The sequence below is a fragment of the Chrysemys picta genome, chromosome 2 (genome assembly GCF_011386835.1).
Source record: "Chrysemys picta bellii isolate R12L10 chromosome 2, ASM1138683v2, whole genome shotgun sequence".
In the NCBI taxonomy this organism is placed as follows: domain Eukaryota; kingdom Metazoa; phylum Chordata; order Testudines; family Emydidae; genus Chrysemys; species Chrysemys picta.
In genome coordinates this window covers 79,152,670-79,165,248 of record NC_088792.1, presented here as the reverse complement: position 1 = coordinate 79,165,248, position 12,579 = coordinate 79,152,670, and the positions used below count along the sequence as shown (strand labels likewise).

Genomic DNA, 12,579 nt, shown 5'->3' with positions numbered 1-12,579 from the left:
AGCCAGGACGCAGCATGCGAAGTAAAGGGGGAGGAGGTGGGGGGGGAGGAGAGGCAGGTCAAGGATGGGGACTTGGGGGAAGGATTGGAGTGGGCAGGCTGAGGGTTGAGCCTCCCACCCCTGGTGCTTGCTGAGTAGGGGAAGCTGCCCTGGAACCTAACCCCCCACCATTTACATTAATTCTTATGGGGAAATTGGATTCGCTTAACATCGTTTCACGTAAAGTCACATTTTTCAGGAACATAACTACAACATTAAGTGAGGAGTTACTGTATAAAGAAAACCTGAAAGTTTGTTTGGATTTATTTTTGTTTTGTTTAATTTCTTTTCCACTTGCTTTTTACATAAAAATATCAGCAATATCAAGTCTTGTCTTTCCTGGTTTTTCTGGAGGTCTCCTTGGAGGACCAGAGAACTCAAGTTCAAGGGTTATCAGCTTTAAATCAAAGATTTTTAAATTTTTAAACAAAGACATTTTTTCTTCCAATTTTTCATGCATTTATGTTAGATAGATATCAATAAAAACAGAGTGAGTTTTAAAAAGTGACTAAAAATGATTTTCCCCTCAATTCTTTCCAAATGCTTGGTTTTTATGGTAGTCGTAATCCTACTGTTCTCCAGTCGTCAACAGAGTCCCTCGGGAAAAACAATGCAGACAAGATTTGAAAAGTCTACTGCATAACAAAAAAAAGGACAAGAGAAAAAAGGTTTCAGGCCTTGTTTATATATCAAAAAGATATTAACCTCCCACCCACCTTTTTCTTCTTTGCAGGTCAAATTGTTTGAAAATATTTTCTTATTTGTAGGTTTTATTTGTGCCTCTTTCATATTGTTATGACTTTGCAAATATATTAGAGGCACTGAAATACAGATAACTGGATTTACCAGAAATTATTAAGAGAGGGTGAACACATATCCTATATTAGAAAAGCAACAGAAACCCTCTGAATTCCTATTTCAACTATCCCTATATTTCTTAGATATCTTACAGTTTCCAGAACTCACCTGTCGCAGAAGTTTCATATCAAAAAGGACAAAAGCAATGTAGAAGAGGGAGGCAAAGCAGTTTAAAAAGTTGAACTGCAAAGAAAAAATGTAAATAGTATTATTGAAAAGCAAGCTCAAGAGAGCAAATGTAGACTATGAGCAATAAATAGCACCCAACATAACAGCTAATTCAATTAAAGAATTATTGTTCAGATAAAAATTCTTCATTTACAAAGTTCAGTACCTGTATTACTAACAACTTAGATTTTCTAACCTACTTTTCAACCTCTATGGCATTTACTTTTGCATTTTTCTCAGTGAAACTAGATAGCTCAATTTCACTTTAGGCTACCTTGAAAATCTGAGCCTGTTCTCAATGTGCTAATTCCTAGAAGCTCCAGTCAGTTATGGCGTTGTACAAACAGAGTAAGAAGGTAGCGTCTGTCCCAGACACAACAAAGGAGTATAAACAAACAACTCAAAAGGAGAAGAGAAGGAAAAGGAGAAGAAACAGTAATAAGAGCATGTTGTTATAAATCCCAGCTTTTCGCTTTTTTTTTTTTTTTTTTTTTTAGCTTTTCAGGGAAACATTCCTATTCAGAAAAGCACTTAATGTGCTTACATGCTTTCCTGATTCACGGCATATATGCACAGCTATATTAAACTTATAAAATGTAAGTAAACAAATACAGCAGATAAACATTAAATCCCTACAGCCATCTACATAGCTTTCATCAGTTGCCAGTTTCACATAGGCACAAAAATAAAAGCAGGTCTTGAGGAGAGATTTGAAGGACAAATTTTGGTTCTAAACTGAGATGACAATGTTTCTTTAAGTTATATCACAGTGTTGGAAATACGTTATAAATATATACCTGCTGGATGATTCATTGAGAAGTGGGTGTATGTACATGATATACACTGCAATTGCATGTTAGGTTCAAATCAGTTTTAAAAGATTACACGAGTTTTATAGATATTCCATATATTTAAAATTGGAAATACCACTGAAATTGGTATTGTCCCTAAAATAAGAATGAATTTTAAAGTGTGACGAGCGTATGCATGAATTTGGAACCTTGCTTAAATGAAAGGATATATGTAGCAAGAAGGATACATTTTCTGGATATATATACAGAACTCCCAATGGATTCCCCAGCAGATCACCTCCCAAAAATATATCCTATTTGCCATCAGTGTTGGCAGAGTTTGGGGAGAAAGGGAAGGTCTGTTTATTCCACCCCTCTTCTGGAGCCCCCTAGGCTCTCTTTCCTTCTGCAATTTGTAAGTACCAATCTGCCATAACATTTGTCATTTGTAAATTTTGCAAGATAGGAGAATGAATCTGTTGAGGGTTCCATAAAGGTATATGGTTGTACATTTTTATATAAACTAGATATATGTGTACACAAATATTAGGGTTACCATATCTCATAAATAAAAAAAGAGGACCCTCCACGGGCTCTGGCCCCGCCCATTTCCCCACCCCTAGCCCCGCCCCAACTCTGCCCCTTCCCCGCCCTAACTCCGCCCCCTTCTCCCTCCCACTCCAAACCAGGGAGAAAGGGCTGCCCCAGCGCTACCGGCTTCAGGGTTTTCCGGGCAGCCCCCAGACCCTGCGCCCCCAGCCGGCGCTTCCCCAGTGCAGCTGGAGCCCGGGAGGGGAAGCGCCCAGCCAGGGGCGCAGGGTCTGGAGGCTGCCCGGCAAACCGTGAAGCCGGTAGCGCTCGGGCTTTGGGCAGCCCCTATGCCTCCGGACCCACTTCCCCTCCCGGGCTTCGGCGGCGCAGGGTCCAGAGGCACGGGGGCTGCCCGAAGCCCGTAGCACTCGAGCAGCCCGGCTCTTAAACAGAGCCGAAGAGGAGCAGAGCCTCCAGCCGCGGCGGCTCTGCTCCTCCCCGACTCTTCGGCTCTGTTTAAGAGCCGGGCTGCCCGAGCGCTACCGGCTTTGGGCAGCCCCCGTGCCTCCGGACCCTGCGCCGCCGGAGCCTGGGCAGGGAAGTGCCCGGCTGGGAGCGCAGGGTCCGGAGGCACGGGGGCTGCCCGAAGCTGGTAGCTCTCGGGCAGCCCGGCTCTTAAACAGAGCCGAAGAGGAGCAGAGCCTCCAGACTCTTCGGCTCTGTTTAAGAGCTGGGCTGCCCGAGCGCTACCGGCTTCGGGCAGCCCCCGTGCTTCCGGAGCCTGGGAGGCGAAGTGCCCCGCTGGGGGCGCAGGGTCTGGAGGCACGGGGGCTGCCCGAAGCCGGTAGCGCTCGGGCAGCCCGGCTCTTAAACAGAGCCGAAGAGTCGGGGAGGAGCAGAGCTGCCATTTTCCCGGACATGTTCGGCTTTTTGGCAATTCCCCACGGACGGGGGTTTGACTGCCGAAAAGCCGGACATGTCCGGGAAAAAGAGGACGTATGGTAACCCTACAAATATAAAATAAAATAAATATTACATTTTGTGCACACACTACACAAAATAGCCAACATTCCCATTTTCTGACAAACAGCTGTAGAAGCAAAACTATATCTGCATAAATGTGATTCCTATGTACAATAAGGCAGCCAATGGTTTTGTATAATACCTTTTTGGTAAGTCTTTCATTAACCACAGAAAACTAGCCATCTCTAGCTGCATAATGTAACAACACAAGAGTGACCTCCATCAAAAATACCAGAGTTGTATTTTAGACTACAGCAGTGATTCACTAGAAAAATAAAGAACTCCTACAAAATTAGCAAATGTTAACTGGATTTAAAAAAGAAAAAAAAAATCAAAATCCACTGTGATGTTCACCTGGTATTATTTGGATCGGTGATCTGCTAGGTCACTCCAATTCTTGACTTTGGGAGCCAGCCTTATCCTGCTCTGCAGTGAGAACCCCCACTCTTGGGCTGTTCATGCACAGCCTCTGGCATGTAAGCTGCTCCTTGGATTGTGCAACCGAATGACACTAGCCAATATCTCCGGTCCCAGACACAACTCTAGCAACCTCCGTCTTGCAGTGTCCAGTTATGCCCACTGGACACTGCAAGCTTATATGAGTTTGTCAATTTAACAAAGAAATTGATATGCACCAGGCTTGTTATCCCAAGGGGAGTCTCTGACACACTTCAAACCAAACGCACTGCTTCACGTTGAATAAACAAACAAATGTATTAACTACAAAGATAGATTTTAAGTGATTATAAGTCAAAGCACAACAAGTTAGATTTGGTCAAATGAAATAAAAGCAAAACGCATTCTAAGCTGATCTTAACACTTTCAGTATCCTTACAAACTTAGATGCTTCTCACCACAGGCTGGCTGGTTGCCCTTCAGCCAAGCTCTCCCCTTTGATCAGCGCTTCAGTCGCTTGATGGTGATGTCTGTAGATGGAGGTGGAAGAGCGAGGAAGAGCATGGCAAATGTCTCTTCCTTTTACCATGTTCTTTCGTCCCTCTTGGCTTTCCCCTCCTTAAGAGTAGTCCCAAACTGACCAAAGGAAGGGGGGGGGGTGACTCACTCAAGAGTCCAACAGATCCTTTGTTGCTGCCTAGGCCAATGTCCTTTGTTCCTGTGAGGCTGGGCTGGGTTTATCCCATCCATTCCCTGATGAGGTGTGAACAGCTCCTCTGCTCTTGGAGAGTTTTTGCCTGGGCATGTTTTAAGCCACGAGGACACATTTTCAGCCTCATAACTATATACATGAAATTACAACCTATAACATTACTATAACAATGCTCAGTGCATCATGAGCCTTCCGAAGACACCCGACATGACAAACTTTGCATTGGCTACCACACAATCATATTATAAGGATTAACATGGGGGTGTAGGGCGTTTCCTCGAGGTACAGAACAGCACACCCACTGACTATAATATTGCACAAACATGCAAATTTATATTTTTAATACATTATGCTTATACAATGATTTATTTCTCTTCTCCCAGCTTTTTCTTTTTAAACTTTATTTATATATTACTGGAGATACAAAAAATGGAACTTTATTTTAACATTTATCTACTCCTATTATTTCCCACCCGAAATCAGAATCCTGTCAATCAGTTGCGGATGGAACTACATCATTATAGCAGATTATAACTTGACAAGAAGGAATAAGCAACAGGAAAAAAAAATTGTTTAATAACAAAAACGTAAGTCAGAGGAAAAAACAAAGAAATTTTTTAAAAGTGACCAATGAGATTTGCAATACCACCATTTTTTGGATGCCCAACTCAAAACACATTAAAGGGGCCTGATTAGCAGAAGGCAGGTGCTCAATACTTTCTAAAAATCAAGCCCCTTTAAATCTCCTCAAATTGGGCACCTAAAAGTTGATGGACCAAAACTGATTAACCACTTTTCAAAAAGTAGCATGCAGTATATAATACATTACATTTGAAGTTAACATTGTTTATATGTGAACACACAAAAAACAGAAAATATTAAGGTTTCCATGGCAAGAGTTACCTTGCCACATTGTACATACTTTAATATTAAAGTTGCAAATTTAATAATCTAAATAGTATTCTAATACACCTTTACCCCGATATAACGCGACCCAATATAACATGAATTTGGATATAATGCGGTAAAGCAGTGTTCTGGGGGGGGGGGGTGTGCGCACTCCGGCGGATCAAAGCAACTTTGATATAACGCGGTTTTACCTATAACGTGGTAAGATTTTTTGGCTCCTGAGGACAGCGTTATATCTAGGTAGAGATGAATACAACATGGGCCTAATCCAAAACTCAGTGCATTCAATGGAAAAACTTCAATGGGCTTTGGAGCAGTCTGGACAATTTAATGTTGCTTAAGAAACATTCAATTTTGTAAGATGAAACAAAAAAACCTTTAAGATACAACATTACTGAATTGAACGATTTTTTTAATGCAACTCCACAGAATGGAAGCTACAGTTCTCAGGTATTTTCACACACACACACACACACACACACACACACAAATGTTTTTCATGGGCATGCACAAAACATGTTCAATCATTTAACACTTATTTGCCCTTTCTCAAACATAAGTAATTATTCCTCAATGAGGGCTTTAGCCCTGATCCTGCACTGTGATCCACACAGACAGACCCCTGCAGCTGTGCAGAGACTAGCTGACTTCAGCAATGCTCTAGTCCAGTGGTTCCTAAACTTGTTCCACTGCTTGTGCAGGGAAAGCCCCTGGCCGGCTGGGCCGGTTTGTTTACCTGCCACATCTGCAGGTTCGGCCGATCGCGGCTCCCAGTGGCCGTGGTTCGCTGCTCCAGGCCAATGGGAGCTGCTGGAAGTGGCGCAGGCTGGCCAGCCCTGAGTGAAGTTTTCACCCCTCATTTCACAACTATTATGGAGCATACAGCACGCAGCTATAAGCATAGGGATATTGTCATCAGGCAGGTCCAGTTTCCCATAGAGGCAGTGCCAGCAGGCTTTTAAACGGCCAAAAGCACACTCAACAGTCATTCTGCATTTGCTCAGCCTGTTGTTGAACCGCTCCTTGCTGCTGTCAAGTTGTCCCATGTATGGCTTCATAAGCCACGGCATTAAGGGGTAGGCGGGGTCTCCCAGAATCACAATGGGGATTTTGACTTCCCCTATTGTGATCTTCTGGTCTGGGAAGAAAGTCGTTGCTTGCAGCTTCCTGAACAGGCCAGTGTTCCGAAAGATGCGTGCATCATGCAAGTCTCCAGACCAGCCTGCACTAATGTCTATGAAATGCCCCTGGTGATCCACAAGCACCCGGAGAACCATTGAGAAATACCCCTTTCGATTAATGTACTCGATGGCTAGGTAGTCTGATGACAGAATCAGAATATGCATGCCATCTATCGCCCCTCCACAGTTAGGGAAGCCCATTTGTGCAAAGCCATCCACAATGTCACGCACGTTGCCCTGAGTCTCGGTCTTTTGGAGCGAATGCGATTAATGGCCCTGCACACTTCCATCAAAACAAGTCCAAACTCGTTAGCGACTGATCGGTAGCATTCTGGAGTAGCCAGCTTCCACTGTGCAATCGCCACGAGCTTCTCCAATGACAGGGCAGCTCTCATTCTCATGTCCTTGTACTGAAGAGCTGGGGCGAGTTCACCACACAGTCCCATGAATATGGATTTCCTCATCCGAAAGTTCTGGAGCAACTGCTCATCATCCCAGACATGCATGATGATGTGGTCCCACCACTCAGTGCTTGTTTCCCGAGCCCAAAAGCAGCGTTCCACTGTGATCAGCACCTCCGTGAATGCCACAATCAATCTCGTGTCATAGCTACTACGTGTGGCGAGATGTCACACTCCTCTTGCCTTTGTAGTTTAAGGAATAACTCCACTGCCACTCGTGACATGTTACTCAGAGCGAGCAGCATACTGGTCAACAGTTCGGGATCCATTCCTGCAGCCCGAAGAGGCAGTGCACGCAGTACACAAACCGTTGAAAGATGGTGCCAAATGCAGACGGAAGCACAGGGATTTCAGGGATGTGAAGCAATGCATTACGAGTCATTGGGACAGGACCCATGATGCCCCGCAAACCCCCTCCGCCTTAGCGGCAGAAGAGAAAGAGGTGCTCTGCGGGATAGCTGCCCAGAGTGCACCACTCCAAATACCACCACAAGTGTGAACATGCTATTGTGCAGGCAGCTGACAGTGGGTACGTGTTCACTATCCGCCATATCGGCGGGTAGCAATCAATTTATCCGGGATCGATATATCACATCTTAACAAGACGCGATATATCGATCGCCGAACACGCTCCCCGTCGACTCCGGAACTCCACCAGAGCGAGCGGTAGTAGCGCAGTCGATGGGGGAGCCGCGGCCGTCGATCCCACGCCGTATGGACCCCAGGTAATTCGATCCAAGATACTTCGACTTCAGCTACACTATTCGCGTATCTTGGATCGATTCCCCCCCCCCCCAGTGTACACAAGCCCAGTGTGAAAACAACAGCGGTTTCCCTTCAGCGCTTTCTGAGCGGTGCTGTAACTGCCGGCGCTGTAACTTTGCCAATGTAGACGTGCCCTTACGCTCGTGAATAACTACACTCCTATGACTGCTTATGCAAGTACGTTAACGTATTTGAAAAGTGTTTGCACAATCAGGCTCTACATCAAGCATTTGGTAATATTCTTGGATGAATGAATCAGTGAAAACAAGAGCTTCTTGATATATAAATTTGAACTTATCCTTTTAAAGGATGAAAGCAATAGTTTCCAGGTGCAGCAAGGATCATCTAAAGAAAAAAGAAAAATCCACACATCTAGAATCTTGAAAGGAAGAAATTCAATATGGGAAAAATGAAAGCTGATCATTGTGGAAACAAGTGTCTAACGCATTATATATTGCCTCCTTAAATAAAATATTACACTAAACATACCTACCACTAAGACCTTCAAAATTAGATGATTCTGATGTGACGATTCCAGTCTATGATTTTCTAAAATATTAAAAACAATCAATTGAGATACAATACAAAGCACAGAACACATATTAGATACTATTGTGTAATAAAAACAAACAAGCATTTTTCCCTCCTGTTAGAGAAATATTTAAGCAAGAGCCTGTGGTGAAAAGTTTGGGCTGTGCCATACCCACCTCAGTGTTTAGCCCATCTTCAAGTATCCTGATGCGTATCAAGTATATTAGTATTTTTTCCTATTACAAAAATACTTCTGAATCTCTCTCTCTTTTATGAGAACTACTTTATAATAGAAAAATAGGAAGAAAATTGTGTTAAGTGTGATTGAGGCTCTGATCCTGCTCCCATTGAAATCAAATACAAAACTAACTGAAATACAATGTGAAGCAAGAATGGACCCTAATGACTGGGTACTAATCTGACGCCCATAGAAGTCAATGGAAAGACCCTCGTCAACTTCCACAAGGCTTTGGATTTGGCTGTTAGATCTCAAATGGGACTTCTTATGATACATGAAGTTCTGCACAAACACAGTCACTACAGAATTAGGACCTTTAAAGATTCAGGCTTCAGAATTACAATACAGCCTAAACTCTCTGGATACTTTTTGTTTTGTTTTTTTAACCATTTTACAAGCTCCTTCCCTTTATGCTCATTGTCCCTGCCTAAATAATAATTGAATAAAGTGATGTATTTGTACATACTCACTTTTCAGAGTAGAAATTCATTTTATAATTAAAGTGCGGCTATGCATGAATCATCTGAGGGTTTTTTCTAAACCTGAAGCTATCATTTTTGTTTTTTTAATTATGCAGGCTCAATTGTGGTTTTCAGTAAGGACAATAAAATGGATATTCTCTACAGAAAGGTCACAATTTTAATATTTTTATTCTTTTGGGCAGGCATTTTGTGAGGGCTCAGATGGCTAGGGAAAGAGCTCCTTTGAGGAATGGGGAGATTTTATTTGGTTTGTAATATTTTTGACGCCTAGTGATTATGTATGTGGGGAAAATGTGTTGCTATTTTGGTTTTGTATTTATTTTTGTACTTGTAACTGATGGCAAGGGTCCCTGATGCCCAGAACATGCATTCTTGTACGTGTTTAATTAAATCTGCATAAATATAGCATATACATTACTTAATTCTGGAGCATGAAGAGAAGGGTCAGAAAAGCAAAATATAAAACATTTGTAATCAATTCTGCTATTAAGTAAAAACATCAGGTCCAATTTATTAAAATAATCAACTAAACACAAACTTCATCCTCTACAATACCCCTCTTCTCAGGCTCTCTAAATCATCCTTAATTCAGTGTAAGCCCTCTCAAAAAATCATTCAGTTTTCTCTGTTCTTGGTGAAACCCTTCCCACAAACCATCATAATCTACTAGAATTCTTTTCCTTCTCTAGCACTGCTGCTATAATATTTTGACTCCTTTAAAGATTTCCATAACTTCCAACCTTTTGAAGGCTCTAGAGCAGGACACTAAACATTTCTTGGCATCTGACATTTCTAACAAATCAGCAGCATTCTGGGAGGCAGCCCACTGGAGAATCTCCTGATAGACAAGTGGAATCTTGGTCTAGACCAAATAGCCCTGTGTAAGATTCTGTTGAGCACCCACCACCTTATTTAGGTCACTGCTTTGGAGTCACCAAGAGTGGAATATATACATAGGCATGGACAAACACTTGAAGAAAAAGTTATTTAAGAGAGGTTTTTTTATTGATGATGTTGTTCGAGATGTAGTCCATATATATGTGTTCCACGACCCACCCTTCTTCCCCTCTGCTTCAGAGTTCTATTGTATAGCTAGATTCTGTGGTGGAAAAATAACTGAGTTGTGGTTGGCCCTACACCACCATTTATGTTCTTGGAACGGCAACATGGTGAGATAATACACAATTGAAATATTGTTATAGAAGGATACAGCTTGCTCAGGAAGGACAAGCAGGGAAAACAGATGTATACGCTTGAACTGAGGTTGAGATGGAAATAGAAGACAGGCTTGTTGAAAGGCTCTGTGTAAGGATAACAGGGGTAAAAAACAAGGGTGATGTCATGGTAGGGGTCTACTACAGACCGCCTAACCTGGAAGAAGAGGTGGATGAGGCTTTTTTTAAACAACTAACAAAATCATCCAAAGCACAGGATTTAGTGGTGATGGGGGACTTCAATTACTCAGCCATCAGTTGGGAAAATAACACAGCAGGGCACAGATTATCCAACAATTTCTTGGAATGTATTGGAGACAATTTTTTTTTATTTCAGATATGGAGAAAACTACTAAGGGAGAGGCTGTTCTAGATTTGATTTTGACAAATAGGGAGTAACTGGTTGAGAATTTGAAAGTGGAAGGCAGCTTAGGTGAAAGTGATAATGAAATGGTAGAGTTCACAATTCTAAGGAATGGTAGGAGTGAAAACAGCACAATAAAGATAATGGATTTCAAGAAGGCTGACTTTAGCAAACTCAGGGTGCTGGTAGGTAAGATCCCATGGGAAGCAAGTTCAAGAGAAAAGAGGAAGGGAAAAACAATTCAAGAAAGTTGGCTGGTTTTTAAGGAGACATTATTAAAGGCACAAGAGCAAACTATCCCACTGTGTAGGAAAGATAAGAAGTATGGCAAGAGACAACCCTGGTTTAACCAGGAGATCTTCAATTATCTGAAACTCAAAAGACTCCTACAAAAAGTGGAAAATTGGTCAAATTACAATGGATAAATATAAACAAACAACATAAGCATGTAGGATTAAAATTATAAAGGCCAAGGCACAAAGAAAGATTAAACTAGCTAGAGACACAAAGAGTAACAAGAAAACATTCTATAACTACATTAGACGCAAGAGGAAGACAAAGGACAGGTTAGGCCCGTTACTCAACAAGAGGGGAAAAACAACAACAGAAAATGTGAAAATGGCAGAAGTGCTGAATGATTTTTTTATTTCAGTTTTCACCAAAAAGTTTAGTAGCAATTGGACGTCTGACATAGTGAACACCAGTGAAAATGAGGTCGGATCTGAGGCTAAAATAGGGACAAAACAAGTTAAAAAATATTTAGATAAGTTAGATGTCTTCAAGTCGATAGGGTCTCATAAAATACATCCTAGAATACTCAAGGAGCTGACTGAGGAGATATCTGAGCCACTGGAGTTTATCTTCAAAAAGTTATGGAAGATGGGAGAGATTCCAAAGGACTGAAAAGGGGCAAATATAGTGCAAATCTATAAAAAGAGGCTAAGGACAACCTGGGGAATTACAGGCCACACAGTTTAACTTCAGTACCTGGAAAGATAATGGAGCAAATAATTAAGCAATCAATTTGCAAACACCTAGAAGATAATAAGGTGATAAGAAACAGTCATCATGGATTTGTTAAGAACAAATCATGTCAAACAAACCTAATAGTTTTCTTTGAAGGGTAACAAGGCTTGTGGATGGGGGGGAGGGGGAAAGTGGTAGATGTGGTATATCTTGACTTTAGTAAGGCTTTTGATAGTCTCGCATGACCTTCTCAAAAACGAACTATGGGAAATACGACCTAGATGGAGCTACTATAAGGTGGGTGCATAACTGGTTGGAAAACCATTCCCAGAGAGTAGTTATCCGTGGTTCACAGTCAAGCTAGAAGGGTGGGGTCCCGCAGGGATTGATTTTGGGCCCAGTTCTGTTCAATATCTTCATCAATGATTTAGATAATGGCAGAGAGAGTACACTTATAAAGTCTGCGGACAATACCAACCTGGGAGGGATTGCAAGTGCTTTGGAGGATAGGATTAAAATTTAAAATGATCTGGACAGACTGGAGAAATGGTTTGGTCTGAAGACAACAGGATGAAATTCAATAAAGACAAATGCAAAGTACTCGACTTAGGAGGGAACAATCAATTGCACACACAGAAAATTGGAAATGACTTCCTAGGAAGGAATACTGCAGAAAGGGATCTGGGGGTCATAGGGGATCACAAGCCACATATGAGTCAACATTGTAACACCGTTGCAAAAAAAGCGAACAACATTCTGGGATGTATTAGCAGCAGTGTTGTAAGCAAGACACAAGAAGCAATTCTTCCACTCTATTCTGCACTGATATGGCCTCAAGTGTCCAGTTCTGGGTGTCACGTTTCAGGAAAGATGTGGACAAATGGAGAAAAAAGTCCAGAGGAGAGCAACAAAAGGTCTAGAAAACATGACCTATGAGAGAAGATTGAAAA

At 42.0% G+C, this 12,579-nt stretch overlaps 1 protein-coding gene across 4 annotated transcripts in view; it reads right to left on the bottom strand.

Annotated features, from left to right (window-relative positions):
- ANO10 (anoctamin 10) overlaps positions 1–12,579 on the bottom strand; it is a 244,863-nt gene that overhangs the window by 207,740 nt on the left and 24,544 nt on the right. For all 4 annotated transcript variants that reach the window (XM_005278692.5, XM_042840585.2, XM_024107518.3 and 1 more), the window contains exons 7-8: positions 8,328–8,383; positions 1,006–1,080 (exon numbers count right to left, since the gene is read on the bottom strand). In XM_005278692.5, coding sequence (XP_005278749.2) covers positions 1,006–1,080; positions 8,328–8,383 — 131 coding nt within the window. The remainder of the gene's footprint in view (positions 1–1,005; positions 1,081–8,327; positions 8,384–12,579) is intronic.